General features: G+C 43.3%; 1 protein-coding gene across 1 annotated transcript in view; it reads left to right on the top strand.

The window, feature by feature from the left end:
- KREMEN1 (kringle containing transmembrane protein 1) overlaps positions 1 to 22,658 on the top strand; it is a 243,886-nt gene that overhangs the window by 137,370 nt on the left and 83,858 nt on the right. Inside the window, exon 3 of the mRNA XM_073676402.1 lies at positions 5,841 to 5,932. Coding sequence (XP_073532503.1) covers positions 5,841 to 5,932 — 92 coding nt within the window. The remainder of the gene's footprint in view (positions 1 to 5,840; positions 5,933 to 22,658) is intronic.

Raw genomic sequence — 22,658 nt, forward strand, 5'->3', positions numbered from 1 at the left:
GGCAGGACCTGTGGACTCCGGTCATGTGACCATGATGACACCATCACAGGTTCTTCTGCAATTCTATGGTGCTGCCTGCTTATGATTTGTCAGTTTTCAGTGAAGTACACGCCCCAGTGAAAACTAGATAAATCCATGTAGATGTTATTAGATAAAGTTCAATCATTAGGTGGAAAATAGTTGATTGCTAAAATCTCTGCTAAATGTAAAAAATAAAATAAAAAAAAACATTCTCTTTCGCAGCCATTATTAAATCGTGTGTCCAGTTCAACATAAACAATTGGTGAAAGGTCCAGACAAACCACATACCATAAGTCAAAACCTCAGAAAGAGCATCAAACACCAAACACAATATGACTAAAGTTAAACTAAGAATGAAATAAATATATAATTTAGGGCAAAGATATTGGGTAATATGGTATTGAGTAGATCCTCAAAAACGGGTGATCAAGAATGGAGCCAGGGACCCTCCACACCTGAAGGGTCACAGGCTCTCTGTGTTGATACTGTTTTTCTACTTATTGTGTTGCATACTCTGTAATGCATATGTTATCTATGCTATAGACAGTGCATTACTGGAGGGTGGGTGGCACACGTACTTGGCACTCATTTTTGAGAATCTGCTTAACGCCATATTACCCACTTTTGTTCCTCTAAATACAGACATTTTATTTATATTTATTGTTTTGTTTTCGTTTTTAGTCTACCTTTACTCATATTGTCTGGACTTATGGTGATTTTGACTCATGGTTTGCTGTGATAGACCTAGTAGTTTCTTTCATGACCTGGTGTTATGTCTTGACTCCTTATATATTTTATCATGTGATATGTCTTTTTAATGATGAATTGATAAAGTAATTTTTTTTTTTGGACTTGCTTTGCATCTATTCATATTATGTGTACTCAAGTCTAAGGGAAGGTTTACAAAGGCAGATTTCTGGCTATAATGAGCAATAACCGACAATATACTTTTAAGTGTTATGAACGTGTTCATACTCACACCAGGGAAACGCCGCACCTACACCCAACTGGTTTCTGTAGAGAATAGAAAGGCCTTAGCTGCACATGAACAGGAGCCTTAAAGAAAGCTGTGTTGAGAGCAGAAAAATCATTTACCGCCTCGTCTGACAAAGAAGAAAAATCTGTTTCCTTCTTTGTCATATCAGTTAAAGGTTTGGCTATGACCGAAAAGTTCTTAGTGAACTTCCAATAAAAATTTGACAAGAAATTTCTGCAACGCTTTCAAGTTACTTGGCTGGACTCAATCAAGGACCGCTTGCACCTTGACGAAGTTCCTTTGAAACCCTGATGCCGAAACCCAATGTCCTAAGAACTGGATCTGCTGCACTTCAAATTGGCATTTCTCTAGTTTACCAAAAAAATTGTCACGTAGAATCTGGAGAAGCTGTCTCATTTATGAAATTTTGAAAGATTGCCAGAGCATTGGTTAATCCGAGCGACTTCACCAAATTTTCAAAATGACCTTCAGGTCTTCCATTTATCACCCTGACGTACACTTATAAGGCTATATGCCCCTCTTAAGTCAAGTTTGGAAAACTATTTAGCTCCAGATAATTGGGTAAAAAAGTCAGGTATAAGTGGAACCATCATTTTATTAATCTCTCTAAAATCCAAGCACGAGCGCAACCTTCCATCTTATTTCTTAACAAAAAATAACCCCACTGGAGAGGTGGATGGTCGTATATGACCCTTAGCAAGACTCTTTTGAATACATTCTTTCAAAGCCTCCCTCTCTGGAAGTCAAAAGTTAAAGAAACAAGTTTTAGGCATCTTATTTCCTGGAATGAAGTGAATAGCACAATCATATGACCTATGTGGTGGAAGAACATCACACTCAGTTTCAGAAAAAAACATCACTGAAGTTCTAAAGGAATTCAGGAAGGTGAGTCTTCATGGAAGCCAAAGACCTCAGCAGACATCCAGAAAAGCAAGCATCACCCCATAACCTGATCTCTTGAGTCTCCCAGTGGATTACAGGATTGTGCGTAATTAACCATGGTGGGACTAACACTAACTTTGCAGGTAGAGAAGGAAAAACCATGAATAAAATGGATTCAGTATGTAACACTCCAACTTTCATACATACACTCTAGACCATCATAGTAACGTGACTTTGTGAAAGAGGAGAGTTATCAATTGCCGAAACCTGAATGGCAAGGCCGAGAGTAGAGACATTATAACCACGAAATTACAGTGAAATCATGATCAATTAGATTCAAGGCAGAACCTGGATCCACAAATGTAGATGTAAATATAAAACAGGACTTGTCTCTTGTTCAGACATCCAGGATAATCTCAGACTCTTGGAATCTGGATCTTCACATTTTAAAGTCTGTTTTTTTCTTTCTTTTAGAAATGTATTTATATATTTGAAACATTTAACCACAACGTGACCTGAACGAACACTGTAGAAACAAAATGAGCTGATGCTCTAGTTCTGTGCCCCCTCTGGGGTCTCTGCAGGCATTAATTTGCATAGGTTCACAAGTTTCAACTGAATGGGAGGAAGATGCCACTGAAACACTTTTAAATGTGTCTCTATCTCTCAGGTGTCTATCTAAACGAACAGCAAGTGTCATAGCCTTCTCCAGGGACTGTGGCCAGGAACTGAAGACCAGCATATCCTTAATCTGATTTGAAAGTCCCTGGCAGAACTGACTTCAAAGAGCAGGGTTGCTACAGGAGGTCTCCACTGCCCAGCGTTTAAATTCTGAGCAGTAGTCCTCAGCTTTACAGCCTCACTGAACCAACTTATGGATCTTGGATTCAGCCACAGCAACTTAGACATAGAAAAATGTCTCTACAGTGGAAAACACTGGGGAATCCTCAGACAAAGAGACTGCCCAAGCTTGTGGATCTCCACAGAGTAAAGACAAAACAATACCTAATGGATGACTCTCAGACCCAGCAGATACAGGACGTATGCGAAAGTATAATTTACACGAGGCAGAAAAAACAAAACTTACTTCTGTCCCTGTCAAAGCAATCTGACAACTTTACCTGGGGCTCAACCATGATGCTCTGTAGGCCTAAGTCCTTCGTAACAGCAGAACCTGCGAGCTGTTGATGTCACTTGATATCCACAAGCCCCCAGGGATAAAGACTGCAGTTGTGCGGCCAAGGCGTTTACTGGATCCATTCTGACGCCTCAGAAAACACTAATTGACTGGCTAGAATGTTATGAACATGTTCACACCAACACCAGGGAAATGCCAAACCTACACCCAACTGGTCCCTGTAAAGAATAGAAAGCCCCTAGTCGCACAACTAATAAACACCACCTCGGACCTGGCTCCCTAAAAAGCCGTCGAGGGGTTTCTCGTACCTCCTAAGGAACCAGAGAGGAGATTGCAACACACTATGAAACAAGGAGAAAGGAAAGTGTAAGGAGAGATTCAAGACCCCGAATTGAGAAACTAATACACATTCAAATAAGATGGAGGGGTGAAGGTTAAGGAGTACCAAAAATAAAAGGAACAAGAAAGACCTCCCAAGAACCTGACAGTGGTAAAAAGAAAAGGTGTTGGGAGGGAAAGCAAACCAACTTGCAGCAAGAATACAATTGGAGTTTACCCAGCAACCCAGCAAGGTAAACCCCTGATAAAGAGCTGGAACTCTTAAGTATACATCCACCAGAAAATATAGCCAGCAAGGAAGTGCGGAGAAGGGATACCATATAAAGCCCACCCAGAATATGATAGAGCAAAACAAAATGGGAAACATCTGGAAAGGAGAAAACTAATAAGGGCAAAGGAAGAATCAGCATTTGGACAGGGAAAGCAAAGATCCATAGCTCAACAGGCAGAAGAACCAACCACGAAGCAACAGGTCACTGGATCAAATCCCCAAACCAAGCCATGACAATAAGTTAATCCATGCTTCTTTCAGGCAGTAATTGTAGTATTTACTGCAACTATACAATGTATCAGTCACATGGAAATTATGAAGAAAATTACTTTATTAATCTCAATGCGTCCAATAGGTTTATTTCTTACAAAAACTAACAGTCGTGTATGTCCTGTACACACGAGTCTAAGGTTAGATTCACACATGCTGCTTTTGGTAGTTTTTGATCCACAGGGTTTCTTTTTATTTTATTTATCCTTTTTGTAAATTTTTTTTTAGCTAGAAGCAGATTTAAAAGGAAGAACAAGAATAAATGAAGGTTTTATACATTATTATGCTTATATAAACCTATAAAAATGACTACCACAAACAAAATGTAATACATATAATCAATCTTTATTATATTATTACTAATATGATTAAAACCAATAAAAATTAAGGAGAATCGTCGTGTTAACAAAAATCAAAGGGGGGGGGTTTACATAATTATTGTTAATAATTGGTAATAAAGTTCATATGTCAAGAGTTCCACTAGTGATAATTATGCTGGGGATATTATTATAGTTAAGAGCCTCCTAAATGCTACATATGTTATTTAAATAAAGAATAGATGCATACGTGCAAATTATTAAAAATTATATAATCCATGAGGAAACATACATAGAAATACAAGTGCTATTTGCCTACATTTCTAGAGCCCCATACAAGAGATTCAAGGATATATGTGCCACAATAGTAGCTTAGCAATAAATTCACTTCATATGGATCATGTTGAGACACAGAGGACTCACAGGCAATGAAGATAGCAGATATAATAATTACCTGAGCTACATATGGATCGTTCCCCCTCACATATGCGCCTGACGTGCGTTTTGCCATTGCTTCCTCAAAGGGGCAAATTTATTCTGCTTGTTATCTAGATGGGTTGTTTAGTTTAAAGACACTTGTGAGAAAATTGCATGAAAAAGTGTATCTATGAATCCAGGTTTAGATTATTTACAAATGCTCAAAAGGGGTTATGAATTAGCATCCATCCGTCAATGCAACACCAACAGTTCTACTGAACTAAACTTAAAATCAGACTTAAAAAAATCAACAAAAGATACAGCAAACTCGTGTAGCCCATGCTTTTCATTGAGGGAGGACTCCTTCTGCATTCAACCTCAATGAAGAGGGGGCAGGGGAAATGTTTCCCTTATCGAGACATGTTTACATAAACATTAGTCTGCTGTATTCTTATTTAGGCTTTATTAGGCAATATTTTTGTGCCATTTAGCCCAATAATAAAGTACTATGCTAACCTTTAAACAAAGCGCAGCATATTCAGGTGACAGATCCAATTAAACTCAAAATACACACTTGTACATACATTACCTAAGAATCCACCAAAATCATAGATATATATTAAATGTGAATTTTTATAGTAAAATACTAATATAAACATATATTTACTACATATATCTCTCTTTATAAATATATCTCTAACTTTCTCTCTCTGTGTGTGTGTATATATACAGTACAGACCAAAAGTTTGAACACACCTTCTCACTTAAAGATTTTTCTTGAAGCTCATCAAGAGAATGCCAAGAGTGTGCAAAGCAGTCATGAAAGCAAAAGGTGGCTACTTTGAAGAACCTAGAATATAAGACATATTTTCAGTTGTTTCACACTTATTTGTTAAGTATAAAATTCCACATGTGTTAACTCATAGTTTTGATGCCTTCAGTGTGAATGTACAATTTTCATAGTCATGAAAATACAGAAAAATCTTTAAGTGAGAAGGTGTGTCCAAACTTTTGGTCTGTACTGTGTATGTATATATATATATATATATATATATATATATATATATATATATATATATATATATATATATACATACATTATTCTCCAGTTTAGAGTTGTGCATTTTATGCTTACTGTCTTCCTTCAACCATGCTGATTTTGCTCATTCTGCTTTCTATTTTTGCCAGAAACCCAGATGGTGACGTCAGTCCCTGGTGTTACATAGCAGAACATGAGGATGGCGTGTACTGGAAGTATTGTGACATTCCAACCTGTAGAAGTAAGACTGGAGGGATCTTCGTCTTAATCCTATTTTTGTATGAGATTTGGGAATTCTGCTTGGTTATTTATTTTATATGCAGCACAAGTGTTGTCCTAAACACCTATCTCGGTTACAACATTAATAATATACTATTCAGCATTATTACATCATTGTGGACTTTTTTTTCTTTTTTTTTTTTTTTGCAGTTTTGAAAAGTCAACAGAAAGTTTTTAGTAAAAAGATTATGTCAGAGCAGTTGTAGTATGCTATTAGGCTGAGTTCACACGATGCGTTTTTCGTGCGTTTCCACGGCTTTTTTGCAGTTGCGTAAACGCCGCGGAAAAGCATGAAAAACGCATGGTAGAAGGGCAGCAATGTTCCCCAATTGAAATCCGCATGTACTGTGCCCATGATGCGGATTTTTCCGCAGTGTAAACGCTGCGGTCAAAAATCCGCAGCATGTCAATTAATTTTGCGGAAACGCTGCTCTTTTGCCGCCATTGACTTGCATTAGACCGCATGGAATCCGCATCACTGTATATGTTGATGCGCTTTTCATGCGGTCTAATGTGCGGATGGTACCCGGGTGTGGATGAGAGGACTCTCATCAAGACCCAGGTACCATTAAAAAAAAAAAAGAATAAAATAAAAAATACATATTCTCACCTTCTGACGGCCCGCGCTGCGTCCTGCTGGCTTCCCGCGCACTTCGCCGTTGAATGAAGGACCTTCGCTGACGTCAGAGTCATGTGACGGGTCACGTGACGCTGACGTCGGAAGGTCCTACAGTCTTCACTGCCGGCAGCCGGGACCGATGAAGCAGGACACCGGGGACCATCAGAGGGTAACGTATAGATTGATTTTTTATTTTTTGACATTCACACACTATATAAATCCATGCCGGCTGCATGGATTTATATAGTGTAAAGTTGACAAGCACTTTCCAAGTGATGCTAAAATCGCCTGGGAAGCGCTTGTCAACCCGCATGCGGAAATGAAAGTGAAGACCGCTTCATTTCCGCATGTCCCTGGCAGGAAACCGCATGTACAATCCGCATGCGTTTTTTCCTGCCAGAGAGATGCAGAAACGCTCAGGAAAAAATCCTGAGCATTTCTGCATCGTGTGCACATACCCTTAAAATTTCTTTGAAAACTTTAAGCCCCCTTTACACTGCAGGTTTAATGTGATTGAGTACTCCTAGGAATGCTTGTTTCTCGATAATCTTGCAATTTAAACAGGCTGATGAACAAGAAAAATGCTTGATCGTTGGGTGAAATGATCTTTGTGCTGCACAAAAATCATCGTTATCAGCAGCACATCATCCTGTGTAGAAAGGACCTTTATTGCCAGGCAGCAGCAATGGCAGCCTATGCACACTGAAGAATCTATTACAGATCATTCAATGCACATCTGAAGCTTGGTCAGCCTCTGTAACCTGGATATTTAACCCCTTTACCACCTTGGGTTTTTCCATTTTTGCGTTTAAGTTTTTTGCTTCCTGTATTCCCAGAGCCATAACTTTTTTATTTTTCAATATGGCCATGTGAGAGCTTGTTTTTTGTGGAACGAGTTTTAGTTTTAAACAACACCATTGGTTTTACCATATCGTGTACTGGAAAACGGGGAAAAAATTCAAAAAATTTTTTTTTTACCATGTTCACTAAATGCTAAAACTGACTTGCCATTAGGATTGTCCAGGTCATTATGAGTTTGTAGATTCCAAACATCCAAACACGTATATGTTCTTTTTTATATAAGTTTGGAAAAAAAATAAGTCGTCACTTTCCGAGACCCGTAGCATCTCCATTTTTCAGGATCTGAGGCCAGCTGACGTTTTTATTGATGCCATTTTGGGGTAGATATAATGTTTTGATCGCCTGTTATTGCATTTTATGTTGCGGCGACCAAAAAAACGTAATTCTGCTGTTTTGATTTTTTTTTTCATTACGCCATTTCCCAATCGGATTGATTCTTTTTACATATTGAAAGATTCTGTACGCAGTGATACCAAATATGTGTAAATTTGTTTTTTTTTTATTGTTTTATCTTGAATAGGGTGAAAGGGGGGTGATTTGAACTTTTATATGTTTTTTTATTTTTTTAATATTTTTAAAAACATTTGTTTTTTACTTTTCACTGGCTTCAATAGTCTCCATGTGAGACTAGAAGCTGAGATCATCTGATCGCCTGTACTACACACAGCAGGGCTTCAGCCCTGCTGTGTGCAGCAAAAATGCTCACTTTCTATGAGCGCTGACCACTGGGTGGCGCTCATAGCATCCCAGCAATGACAACCGTATGGGTCTTGTGACAGGGGCGCCAATGGGCCGGCTTAGTGATGTGCTTCCAGCGCATGCATGTTAAATGCCGCTGTCAGAGTTTGACGTTTAACATGTTAACAGCCTCGGGCGTATCGCGATTCCACCCGCAGCTGTTAGGTGCATGAAAACATGCGGGCTCAGCATCAGAGCCCACGTGGAGTGCAGGGATACGACCTTGGACGTACTCATACATCCAAGGTCATAAAGGGATTAAAGGAGTTGTCCCGCAAGCAAAGTTGATTTTAATCAATAGATCTTGGAATAATAATAATTTCCACAATTGGATGTGCTGAGATAAATGTGCCCCTTCTATGTACTGTGTAATGGTTATATCTCACCATACAGGAACATGGTCGGATCATACCACAGCTCCTGGACAGAGGTGGGGGGGTATGTTTAGACATTACAGCACAGGATCACAAATTATTCTTTCTTTGAGGTAAAATATTTTTTAAATACAGGCAGGGAAATTCTTTACCTCACAAAAAGAAAAAAGAATCAGCTGTGATCCCCTGCTGTAATGTCTGTACACTCTCTTTTGCTCCCCCCCCCTGCCCAGGAGATGTGGTAGGATCAGACCATGTTCCTGTACGGTCAGACACAGCCATTACACAGTACACAGCAGGGGCACATTTATAAGATTATCTCAGCACAGGAACATTTTATTTAAATACATTCAATTGTGAAAATTATTATTATTCCAAGATCTGTTGATTAAAATCAACTTCAAAATGAACTTTGCGCATGGGAAAACCCCTTTAAGTGATGGATGATCGCCAAACAAGCAGCTGATTGTCAGTTGTTTATTGCCCCAGGTCATCCACGTGTTTACAGACCCTTTGTGATTTGAGTCTTTATAATCTACATTTGAGTCTTTTACACTTGGGTATTTTACAGTCTATGCAATTGACTCCTTTTATACTCCCCCAGTGTTGTGTTTTGCATTTCTTAACTCATAAGTTGCAAAAAATAAATAAATTTGCCCAACAAACTATTTATACCTACGTACGAGCTACGTACAGTTTTAGTTTTTCAAATAATTAAAGTAGCAAAATTGACAGAGCCATACCTCTCCTATAAGTTTTGTTCAAAGTTCAAAATACCTATATATTTCTCCAAAAGTCTTTACTGAGTGCTCCTCAGAATTTCATATCATTAATACTGCAGGATTCTTTTCGGTTTGCCTCTTTGGGTATGTTCACACTGAGTATTTTACTGAGTTTTTCAGAGCAGAATCTCTAAGTTTCCAATCAAACTGTGTAGCTTCTGAACGCCTCATGTTTTTTGGATAGTTTCTGCTTCGAAAACTCAAAACAAAAAAACATCAGTGTGAACACACCAAAAATCAATCCATAAAAGCATCACACAACATATATATTTTGGATTAACCTTTATCCTCTTAGCATTAAACTAAAACCATTTCTAGTATTATTATTTTTTATTCCAAGATTTTTATTAAGGTTTTTATGTTGTACAAAGAACAAAATAGTTCTCACATCTTTATGCCACACTATATCTGGTTAGGGTGTGCCATGCAAAATGAATTAATTTTTCATGACAGGCTAGGTAGAGCAAGAACAGAAGCTGCAGATATAAATGAATGAGAGAGAGGGTAGTGTGTGCCAGATTAAATCATTACAACCCATCATTACAGTAATTACAATACATCTGACAAATAAATCTTACAGAGACTTATATCCAACAAAACATTTTGTTATGCACACGCCCGGACTGACTGGCGTGTGCGTGTTTAGTGATTCCACTGGACCATGAACCGGAGAGTGCCTGGAGGGGCGTAACTAAGTATCTACCCGATCCGACCAATGTCGCACGACTGCATACGATGCCTGTGCACCAGGGAGGAACTGAGCAGAGGGACCAGGTGCGACTCCAGGTCAAACCCCGGACACGGCTGTTCACCCACACCAGGGAATACAGGAACAGGCAGGTTAGGCTGGCACACTGACTGGTGGGTATAGGCAGGCACGGCTGGTATGCAGACAGGCGGGCACTGGTAAGCACGACTGGTATGCAGGCAGGGGGTATTGGCAAGCATGGCTGGAGTGCCGACAGGGAGGCACTAGCAGGTTGGAGCACAGACTGGATAAGGTCCAGTACAGACTGGGACTCAGGAACAGAACCGCAGATGCGGTAGACGAGCAGAGCAGAGCGAGGCCGCCGGAGTGGTGAACAAGAGCAGAGCAGGGCGAGGCCGCCTGGAGCGGTGAGCAAAGACAGGGCAGAGCGAGACCGCCTGGAGCGGTGAGCAAAGGCAGAGCAGAGCAAGACCTCCTGGAGCGGTGAGCAGAGCGAGACTGCCTGGAGCGGTGAGCAAAGGCAGAGCAGAGCGAGACCGCCAGGAGCGGTGAGCAAGGCAGGGCAGAGAGAAACCACTGGAGCGGTGAGCAAGGCAGAGTAGGCAAGAACCGCCGGAGCGGTAAGCAAGGCAGAGCAGGCAAGAACCGCCGGAGCGGTGAGCAAGGCAGAGCAGGCAAGAACCGCCAGAGCGGTGACCAAGGCAGAGCGGGCAGAATCCGCCGGAGCGGCGAACAAGGCAGAGCGGGCAGAAAAAGCCGGAGCGGCGAACAAGGCAGAGCGGCCAGAAACCGCCGGAGCGGCGAGCAAGGCAGAGCAGAGGGGACAGGGCTCTGTTCACACGGAACAGACTGGAAGGGAAAGGCGGAACCAGATTCTACTTCATTGCAAGTATCTTGTGTGTGAGTGGACTCTAAACTCACAAACGGAAGTACAGCGACAACGAGTAGGAGTTAGGAGCAGGTTCAGACTCTGCAGAAAAAGGGAAGGTACGGACATAGAGAAAAACAAGAGACAGGTTAGGAGACAGTTCAGACAGGAACTGTTACTGCAACAAATACAGGAACGAGCCAAGGTAAAGCCAAGTGCTGGTTCAGACAATGCAGGAGAAAGGGAAGGTACGGTTATAGAGAGAAACAGGAAGCAGGTTAGGAGACAGCTCTGACAGGAACTGTTACTGCAACAAATACAGGAACGAGCCAAGGTAAAGCCAAGTGCTGGTTCAGACAATGCAGGAGAAAGGGAAGGTACGGACATAGAGAGAAACAGGAAGCAGGTTAGGAGACAGTTCAGACAGGAGCGAGTCTGGGTATGCGGCCCCCAGAGGGCAGGATGAACAGGCTAGGAGCGTGTTCAGACAGGCCTGGAAATACAGCCTCCAGGAAGGCAGACAGGCAGGCAAGAAAACACAGAATAGGACCTGGCACATACAGAGTGAAAGGGTACACTGAATGAACACGTTGCTCAGGCACCAGTTTCCAGGTGAAGCTGGTTTAAATATCCAGTGACGGACAGCAATAGGCTGAGGACGTATTAGGGGTGTGCCCACAGCAGCTACAAGAAGCAGGAAGAGATCGGGCGCTGCCCTTAAGCAGCCAGAACAGAGGCAAGCAGACAGCATGGAAAGAAGCCAGGCTAGCAGACTGGACTGGTGATCAAGTTTGCGATCTTGCATAGTGGGGGATGGAGCACTATGCAAGAACGCCACCGGGAGATAGGGTAGATGAATGAATACTGGTATCACTATTATGGTTAATTGGAACCAGGCTATATAAAATACATTCTAAAATTTACACTGTATGGTGAATTAGTGTAGGAGCATAGCTGGTGGAAATAGGTAAATGAGGCCTTCTGTCCCGGTGCTGGTTTCAAGTGGGAGCCAAAATGCCACTTTACCTTGGACAGGATGAATCTTTTGCGCAGGTGAAGAAAAACCTATAGCTCTGCAACTCTTAGCCAGAGAGAGTCATTCTGGATTCTAACAGAGTTGTGATCCAGAGTCCGACTCCTTTGGGTCTTCTGTCCCTCTAGATGCCATTAAACTTTATTGTAGTGATTTTAGTGATTGAGAAATTACAGATGTCAGAAGTACTTCCCCTCGTAAATGAAATATGCAAATAGCTTCTGTAAAGAGGAACAGGACTAGAACTTCAGTGCCTCCTATTGGGGTAGTAATCCTAAAAGTCAATATTGATTACCTTTACACCTTAGGCCCTCTGTCAGAGGCCTCTCACCAAGCCAATCACTTCTCCCTCTTTGCACTGATGAGGGATAAACACCCAGAAACATGTGTATGCTAATGGAGTGCCTGTGTTATGATCTGCAACATAAACTAAGGAAAGATAGGGGAAAGCTGTCTTACTGTAGACTAAGCTGAATCCCTACGATGTAGCGGGCTGCCTGTTCCTTGTGAACAGACTCACCTTAGTCCTCGGCTAGTCTGAACGAAGACCTATAGAGTTAAGGGAGGGGTCCCTAAAAGAACTAAGGACTGGGACAAAAATGGGACACCTCCTAAACAGAAGTAGATGCAGAGCACAAAAGACTAAAAGGCAAAACGTACTAGAGGTCCCAGAGGACCAAGCGAACTAGACAGAGATAGGCACGAAGCACCTGGCTAGAGAGACAGTCAAACAACACTGAAGTCCAGCAAGGCCAGAAGGGCGGAGCTGGAATATATAGGCAGATGGTCATGTGACCGCAAAACACAAGATAGAAAAAACTAACAGGAGGGTTCTAACAGTACCCCCTCTTTTATGAGGATCCTCCGGATCCTCCAGGCCCAGGCCTATCCGGAAACCTCCTGTGGAAAGCTTTAACAAGCCTAGGAGCAGAGACATCATCCGTCCTTACCCAGGAGTTGTCTTTGGGACCAAAACCCTTCCAGGAGACAAGATACTGTAATTTCCCTCTATGCCATCTAGAATTCAAGATACGCGAAATTTCATATTCGCCTTCTTCCACCACAGGAGGAACTGTGACAGTGGCGTCCCTATCAGATACGTCAGCTTTTTTCAACAAGGAAACATGAAACACAGGATTAATCTTCCAGGAAGTAGGGACATGCAACCTAACAGCAGACAGGTTAACAACCTGAAGCACTTTAAATGGACCCACAAACTTAAGACCCAGTTTTTTAGAGGGAATGCTCAACCGCAGGTTCTTCGAGGACAACCAAACCATGTCCCCCACAGTAAACAAAACCTCTTTACTTTTCCTGTCAAAATACTTCTTGGACTTCTTGTTAGCCTTTTGAAGGTTGCAACGTACATTAGTCCAAACTCTCTCCAAATCACCGGAAAAATTCTCCTCCTCCGGCACCGCCGACCCTAATTTGGAGAACGAACCAAAAGACGGATGTCTCCCAGTACAACAAAAAAAAGAGAACACCCAGCTGAGGAGGATGTATGATTGTTAAGAGCAAATTCTGCGAGAGGCAGAAATTCAGACCACACCTCTTGATTGTCCACCACAAAACAACGCAAAAACTGTTCAACATCCTGGTTCTTTCTTTCAGTCTGTCCATTAGACTCAGGATGATAACCAGACGAAAATGACAAATGGACTCCCAACCTGTCACAAAAAGCACGCCAAAAGCGAGCCACAAACTGAGGTCCTCTATCAGAAACAAGATCCGTGGGAACGCCATGGAGCTTGACAATCTCCTTAACAAACGCCTTAGCGAGTGTCTTGGTGCAGGGCAACTTAATGAATGGAACCAAGTGACACATCTTACTAAAATGGTCCACGACCACCCAGATGACAGTAAAACCCTCAGACACAGGAAGATCAGTAATAAAATCCATAGTGAGATGCGTCCAAGGTGCACTAGGAACCTCCAGAGGGCAAAGCGACCACACAGCAGGAGTATGTGAAGCCTTTGACCTAGCGCACGCAGTACACTAACGCTCCCACTTGATGACTTCCTTCTGCCATTCAGGCCACCAAAAACTGTGACTGATCAGTCTCTTAGTCTCTGAAATTCCTGGACGACCTGCCAACAGAGACTCATGACACTCCACAAACAAATCTCTCCTAAAGGCTCTAGGCATGAACAACCTCCCATGGGGAGTGTTAGATGGAGCATCATCTTGAGCTTTCAGAATCCCATCCTCCAAAACGGAGTCCAAAGCCGCCACCACAACTCCTTTCTGTAAAATGCTCTCCTCCTCCTCGGCACTGACCGTAGGAGAGAAGCTGCGAGATAAAGCATCGACTTTAACATTCTTAGTACCAGGGATATAGGTAACAGAAAAATGAAACCGAGAGAAAAAAAGTGCCCACCTAGCTTGATGGGTATTCAAGCGCTTGGCAGCATCCAGATAGATCAAATTCTTATGATCTGTGAAAACCTGAATAGGAAATCTAGCGCCTTCCAAAAAATGACGCCAATGTTCAAACACGAGTTTAATAGCCAGCAACTCCCGATTTCCAACATCATAATTCAGTTCGGTTTCCGAAAATTTTTTCGAAAAGAAGGCACAAGGATGTACTCCACCCTTGTTTTCCTGAGACAAAACTGCTCCGACCCCCACCGATGAAGCATCGACCTCGACCAAAAAAGGCTTGGTCTCATCAGGCTGCATAAGGATAGGGGCAGAACTGAACCTCTCTTTGAGATACTCAAACGCTTCAATGGCCTCAGTAGTCCACTGGGCCGTATTCGCACCTTTCCTGGTGAGATCTTTTAGAGGTTTAACAATTACAGAAAAATTCTTAATGAATTTCCTGTAATAATTGGCAAAACCCAAAAATCTCTGTATAGATTTCAAACCAATAGGCCTAGGCCATTCCTGCACAGCCTGAACCTTCACAGGGTCCATTTCAAAGCCCTCGCTGGAGACAACGTAGCCCAAAAAACTAATTTTCTGCACAGCGAACTCACATTTCTCCAGCTTAGCAAAGAGTGAATTATCACTCAATAACTGCAAAACTTCACGTACACTCTGCCAATGGGACTCCAGATCTGGTGAATAAATCAAAATGTCATCCAAATACACAACCACATTCTTACCAATCAGAGGTCTCAGGACGTCATTAATAAGGTTCTGAAAAAATGCAGGTGCATTGGTAAGACCAAAAGGCATCACCAGATTCTCAAAATGACCTACCAGAGTGTTAAAAGCAGTTTTCCATTCATCACCCTCCTTCACACGTAACAAATTGTATGCCCCCCCGGAGATCAATTTTGGAGAACCACTTGGCTCCCACTAACTGGTTAAACAAGTCAGGAATTAACGGCAATGGGTAGGAATTGCGTACGGTAATCTTATTAATTTCACGAAAATCCAGACATGGACGTAAACCGCCGTCCTATTTTTTAACAAAGAAGAATCCAACTGCCACAGGCGACTTTGAAGGTCTAATGTGACCAGCAGCCAGGCTAGTCTGTATGTACTCCTCCAAGGCCTTTCTTTCAGGGATAGTCAGATTAAACAAGCGACTTTTGGGAAGAGTAGCACCTGGAACAAACTCAATGGCGCAATCATAATCCCTATGAGGAGGTAAAACTTGCCACTCCTCCTCCGAAAAAACCCTCCAAAAATCTTGAATAGGTACAGGTAATTCCACTTTTTCCACAGTCGCAATGCGACCATTACAACATTTATCATAGCACTTCGGACTCCAAGACTTAATCACATTAGTAGACCAGTCCAATAAAGGATTGTGCAGTTTTAACCAAGGCAATCCTAGAACAACTGGAGAGGGTAAATTATCCAAAACAACCAAGTCCAAAATTTCTTGGTAAACTCCATTGATAGTGAGAGGAAATGCAGCAGTCTTGTGAGTAATACGTTTCAAAGGAGTGTTATCAATTGCAACCACAGAAATAGGTGATGACAAAGGTTTAGATTTCAATTTAAGGTTTTCCAAAAACCCTTTATCAATCACATTAAGTGTTGAGCCACAATCCACAAATACCTGAAATTCAATCAAATCTCCCTGCAGAGTAGTACTCCCAGAAAGGAATACTCGTGCAGAGCGTAAACAAGCTATACGGGCGTAACTGACCTTTTTTTTTTCTTTACTTAAATGACGCTCACAACACTTAATCAAATGGTCAACTTTACCACAATAAAGACACAATCCCTCAGCGAACCTCCGGTCTTTTTCCTGAGAGCGGAGTGAGATCCCCCCAACCTCCATCAGTACCCCACCATCAGAGCAGATTTTCTGGGGACTAGGCCCTGACATTACAGGAGTCTTTACCTCATTGAGCCTGCACCTCAGTCTCCTGTCTATGCGAACAGCTAACTGCATAGCTTCCTGCAGAGTCTCAGGTGCAGGGAATGCAATTAGCAAATCTTTAACCCTTTCACTCAGACCAGCAAGAAATAAACATCTCAGCACCGAATCATTCCACTTAACTTCTGAAGCCCACCTTCTAAAGTGTGTACAATAATTTTCAACATCATCAGACCCCTGATTCAAACGTCTAAGTTCTGATTCAGCAGATGAGATTCGATCAGGATCGTCATATAATAGCCCCATAGCAGAAAAAAATACTTCAACAGAACTTAAACACGGATCATTAGGCTGGAGAGAAAAGGCCCAACCCTGTGGTTCTTTGCGCAAAAGTGACATAATAAAACCAATGCGCTGTGATTCATTCCCAGAGGATCTTGGTCTCAAACGAAAATATAACAAACAAGCATTTTTAAAGGAAAAAAAATCTTGCTGTTTACCATAAAAAACATCAGGCAGTCCTACCTTCGGTTCCACAAAATGCGCTCCAGGACAGCTACTCACGTGTTGCTGAAGCTCGGCCACCTCCGGTGACAATCCCTGCAGGCGTTGAGCCAACTCCTGGACAGAAACCATACTGATCCCCGAATTTCTTTCCTTTTATTTTTTTTTGGGGGCTGGACTTACTGTTATGATCTGCAACATAAACTAAGGAAAGATAGGGGAAAGCTGTCCCTACAGTAAGACTAAGCTGAATCCCTACGATGTAGCGGGCTGCCTGTTCCTTGTGAACAGACCCGCCTTAGTCCTCGACTAGTCTGAACGAAGACCTATAGAGTTAAGGGAGGGGTCCTTAAAAGAACTAAGGACTGGGACAAAAATGGGACTCCTCCTAAACAGAAGTAGATGCAGAGCACAAAAGACAAAAAGACAAAACATACTAGAGGTCCCAGAGGACCAAGCGAACTAGACAGAGATAGGCACCAAAGCACCTGGCTAGAGAGACAGTCAAACAACACTGAAGTCCAGCAAGGCCAGAAGGGCGGAGCTGGAATATATAGGCAGATGGTCATGTGACCGCAAAACACAAGATAGAAAAAACTAACAGGAGGGTTCTAACAGCCTGTCTAGTTTGGCTTTTTATCCAGAGTCATATGGCAAGGCCATTGAAAGGCTCAATATTGACTTTTAGGATTGCTACTTCCAACAGGTGTCACTAAAATTCCTGTCTTTTGTAGCGTCGGCGTCTCTGCCTCCTGCTAGGCAGGGACGCTGTTCCCCTCACCTCTCCTCTCCGTGCCCGGCGTCTTCCTCCCGCTCTGCTGGTAGCGCGCGCTGCTTCCCGGCCACTGTGCTTAGGGCGCGTGCGCGCTCCCCCTCTCTTAAAGGGGCCGTGCGCGCCGTCCTAAGGAGTCCCCGGCCAATGGCCTGAGGACCTCACCATATATAAGGCACCTCCTCCAAAATGGAGGTGCCCGAGCAATGTTGTTGCATAGCCTATCACTCTGCTTCAGCCCTCAGGTCCCGTTACCAGATACCTGCCAGTTACCTACCAGTTACCTGCCAGAATCCTGCTTGATACCTGCCTGTTACTTGACTATCTACTTGCATTCCTGCGGTCCGACAGTCTGCCTACCAGCCCTGCCAGTCTGTCTATGGATCTGATTGCCCGCTCACCTGGGAGCGCTCATCTGCTACCTGCCTGCTAGCCTACCTGGAGGCTCTGCCGTCACGTGCTGTGACCACCTGCCTGTCCAGAGACTCTTACCCGCTCACCTGGGAGCACTCATCTGCTACCTGCCTGCTAGCCTACCTGGAGGCTCTGCCGTCACTTGCTGTGACCACCTGCCTGTCCAGAGACTCTTACCCACTCTCCTGGGAGCGTCCGCCTGCTACCTGCTTGCTAGCCTACCTGGAGGCTCTGCCGTCACGTGCTGTGACCACCTGCCTGTCCAGAGACTCTTACCCGCTCACCTGGGAGTGTCCGCCTGCTACCTGCCTGCTAGCCTACCTGGAGGCCCTGCCGTCACCTGCTGTGACCACCTGCCTGTCCAGAGACTCTTGCCCGCTCACCTGGGAGCGTCCACCTGCTACCTGCTTGCTAGTCTACCTGGAGGCTTAGCCATCACTTGCTGTGACCACCTGCCTGTCCAGAGACTCTTGCCCGCTCACCTGGGAGCGTCCACCTGCTACCCGCCTGCTAGCCTATCTGGAGGCTTAGCCGTCACTTGCCGTGACCACCCGCCTGTCAGAGACTGTCCCCGTCACTTGCCGTGACCTCCTGCCCTTCTACCCAGAGACTGTCCCCGTCACTTGCCGTGACCTCCTGCCCTTCTACCCAGAGACTGTCCCCGTCACTTGCCGTGACTACCTGCCCACCTACCCTGGGAGCCACCTGCTTCCTTACAAGGACTGCCCCTTTGTATCGTTGCTCAGAGGTTCCACCTCCCAGACACATTACATCTTTCTTTCTGAAGAGACTATTTTCAGATGTTAAACCTGGTAACCGGCAGTGGTGTACCGCCAATGGCGGCAGACCATGCAGCCACTACTGGCCCATGAGTCGGGAGGACCCAGTGCCAGCGCCCAGCATCTTACTTTCAACTGAATTGGCGATGCTGATACAGTTGAAAGCAATGATGGGAGAGGGAGCTGTCAGCTGGCACTCCCTCTCCCATCATTCCCCCTCTGCATATGAGCTCTATGGCATCTCAGCGAAGAGGGCACGATGACATCACTACAGTGCGCCATCTGTGCTGAGCAGCGCAGAGGATCAGAAGATGCACTGCAGAGACCGAAGCAGTGGGGGAACAGGGAGAGGTGAGTATTTGCTTATTTATTTTTTAATGTGGGGCCCATTATACTGTATGGAAGACTATATGGGGCCCACAGTACTGTATGGAGGACTATATGGGGCCCATAGTACTGTATGGAGGACTATATGGGGCCCATAGTAATGTATGGAGGGCTATATGGGGCCCATAGTAATGTATGGAGGGCTATATGGGGCCCATAGTACTGTATGGAGGACTATGAGGCCCATTATACTGTATGGAGGACTATATGGGGGCCATAGTTCTGTATGGAGAGGAGTATATGGGGCCTATAGTACTGTATGGAGGACTACCTGGGCCCATAGTATGCTGTTTGGAGGGCTGGGTGGTGGGTCATTATACTGTTTAGAGGGCTAGTAGAGGCCATTATACAAAGTGGATGGTTGCGTTGGGGCCATCATACTGAGTGAAGTGGTGTGGGGGCCATTATACTGCATGGAGGCACATTATACTTTATGGAGGGTTGTGTGTCAATTACAGTTTGGGCATCATACTGTGTAGGAGTCACCATATTTTCCTGGGGGATGGTTGAGGGAGAGGGGGTACAAGTAGGGTCATGATATCGTGTGTGTGGAGTGTACTATGGAAAAGTTCACTGTGGGGTTATCACACTGTGTTTCGGGGGTACAATATTGTTGACATAATACTTCATGGGGGCAATGAAAGGGCAACTAGAGTCTTCAATAGGAGGAAAATGACTTTGTAAGGGCTGCAAAGTTGTGAGATATGCTCTTCTGTAACCCCACCAAATATTAAGTTTTGTGTTTATTTTAGGGGGGGCCCGGTTAGAACATCTGCTATGGGGCCCCATGATTTCTATATACACCCTCATACTCATCTTTAAGACAGTTGTACATTGTCCATGGAAACTGCATTTTCTGGCATTGATAGTGAGGATGTTAGGAATGGCTTTTTTAGCATATATTATTGACGTTTCTGGAACCATGTCAGAAAATACATGTTCAGTTGAATAAATATGACTGTCCAGAACAAAAACAATGTTTCACTGCCAACTGAACTTCCTATGAGACCAACTTACTTGAGGTTAGCAACACCAACGGCACATGAGCATAATAACAAAACATTACTTTTTACACTTACTTTAAAATTATTTCAACTTGGCTTTTCAAATTGATGGATTTGAAGCCTGGACTTTCTGCTGTTTGCCTCTCACTGCAGAAGCTGTGTGAGTTTTTTTAAGCCAAATCTATGACCTTTGTCAACTTATTTGCTCTATGATGGTGATAGGGTGGGTTAAGGGATAACCAAACACTCCCAGTCTCAGAAATGAAGGGGAGATGTCATTTAGAACAAATTTCTACAGGAACAGAAGGATTTATGCCTATGGTTTAATAACAGTTAACATTTGCTTTCTACTGAATGCTATGATATTTATGGCTGGCTAGGTATGATTACCTCTTTATACTAAAACAGTGTACATCTGCCAAATTGTAGCCTGCAGCATTTTGTGCGTCTCGGCCTACTTTGTATTCATTATGAGCCTACAGTGCAGATTTTATATTCTACACAGGACTGATCGCTTACTGAACATGCAGCAGGTGTCCTGAACAATTCATCCCCTTAGCAAAGCTTTGATCACATGTATGTTGCATTTGTGTCAATCACATGGCTAATTTATGGCTGCACCTTTAGGGTTTTTTTTTTTTTAAATAATAATACTAAAATCATTATTAAATGATAATGACAATGTTTGCATTTTATTCTGTGCCTTTTTTCAGCCTATGGGAAATTTAAAGGGAATCTCTCAGCAGGTTTTTGCTACCTCATCTGACAGCAGCCTGATGTAGGCAAAGAGAAGCTGAATCCAATGATGTATCACTTAGATTACTGGGTGCAGTCGTTCTGACACAATTAGAGCTTTTGGATTTAGCAATGAAGCTGATCTGAGAAAACGAACCCCACCCACACCAGGTTCTTTGTGCACAATGTTCATAAACAGTGAGCTGCCTATCACAGGAGGGGACATGTTGGACCAGGGTTCACACGACCACCTGGTCACAGCAATGATAAACTACTGGTGCTAAAACAACCATTGTAAGGAGCAAAACCTTGATATAAGAGACATCGCTGAAATCTGTTTTTTAACCTCTACCTCATGCTGTCTTCAGAATACATAGCAAAAACTTGCTGACAGATTCCCTGTAAAACATTTGGTAAGGTGACATGTACATATTAATGACATACCGTAACTGTCGCAAAAAAAAACCAGCCCTTCTGGAATTATAGTCATGGCTGCAAGTTGCGTCTGATTTGACATTGTAGATGGCAACCTAAGGTGCATTCGATTGCAACTAGCTTGTAACCTGGCTGAGATGGGAGGGTTTTTTGAGGATGGGTGTGATCGAGGCATGTTTGAAGCATGAAGGGAAGACACCAGTTGTTAGTGACAGGTTGAAGAGGTGGGTTAGGGTTGGTATGAAGACTGTGGTAAGGTTAGGGATGAGGTGAGATGGGATTGGGTCAAGTTCACAGGTGGTGAGGTGTGATTTGGAGAGTAAAGAGGAAAGTAGATCTTCTGTAATGGTGGAGAAGCTGGTTTTGGAAGCGGAGGATTGAGTAGATATGAGGAGGGACTGTGGGGACATTAGGCAAAAGCTTTGCTTGATGGTGTCAATCTTCTGCTTGAAGAATGAGGCAAAGTCTTCAGCTGAGATGAGAGGAGAGGAAGGAGGCACTGGGGGATGGAGGAGAGAATTGAAAGTGTTGAATAGCTGTTTAGGGTTGTGAGACAGGTAGGATATGAGAGCTGAACAGTATGTTTGTTTGTTTTGCTGCAGTGAGTGTGGACTTGAAAGTAGTGAGGGCCTGTTTGAATGTGATGAAGTGCTTGTTGGAGTGGGACCTTTTCCTTCTCCGTTCAGCAACCCTGGAGGCCTGTCTCAGTTTTTTAATCAGGTTGGTGTGCCAGGGTTGCCTGTTAACTGTGCAAGCTTTGGTATGTGTGAGAGGGGCCACCGAATCAAGAGCTGCAGCTGTTGTGGTGTTATACAGTTGTGCTCAAAAGTTTACATACCCCAGGAGAATTTTTCCTTTCTTGGCCTTGTTTCAGAAAATATGAATAACAAAAAACTTTTTCTCCACTCATGGTTATTGGTTGGGTGAAGCCATTTATTGTCAAACTACTGTGTTTTCTCTTTTTAAATCTTAATGACAACCAAAAACATCCAAATGACCCTGATCAAAAGTTCACATACCCCAGTTCTTAATACCGTGTATTGCCCCCTCTAGCATCAATGACAGCTTGAAGTCTTTTGTAGTAGTTGTGGATGAGGTTCTTCAATTTCTCAGATGGTAAAGCTGCCCATTCTTCTTGGCAAAAAGCCTCTAGTTCCTGTAAATTCCTGGGCTGTCTTGCATGAACTGCACGCTTGAGATCTCCCCAGAGTGGCTCAATGATATTGAGGTCAGGAGACTGAGATGGCCACTCCAGAACCTTCACTTTGTTCTGCTGTAGCCAATGACAGGTCAACTTGGCCTTGTGTTTTGGATCGTTGTCATGTTGGAATGTCCAAGTACGTCCCATGTCCAGCTTCCGGGCTGATGAGTGCAAATTTGCCTCCAGTATT

This window comes from Phyllobates terribilis, unplaced genomic scaffold, assembly GCF_046119375.1.
Source record: "Phyllobates terribilis strain yellow unplaced genomic scaffold, ASM4611937v1 Scaffold_1__5_contigs__length_1240528914, whole genome shotgun sequence".
NCBI lineage: Eukaryota > Metazoa > Chordata > Amphibia > Anura > Dendrobatidae > Phyllobates > Phyllobates terribilis.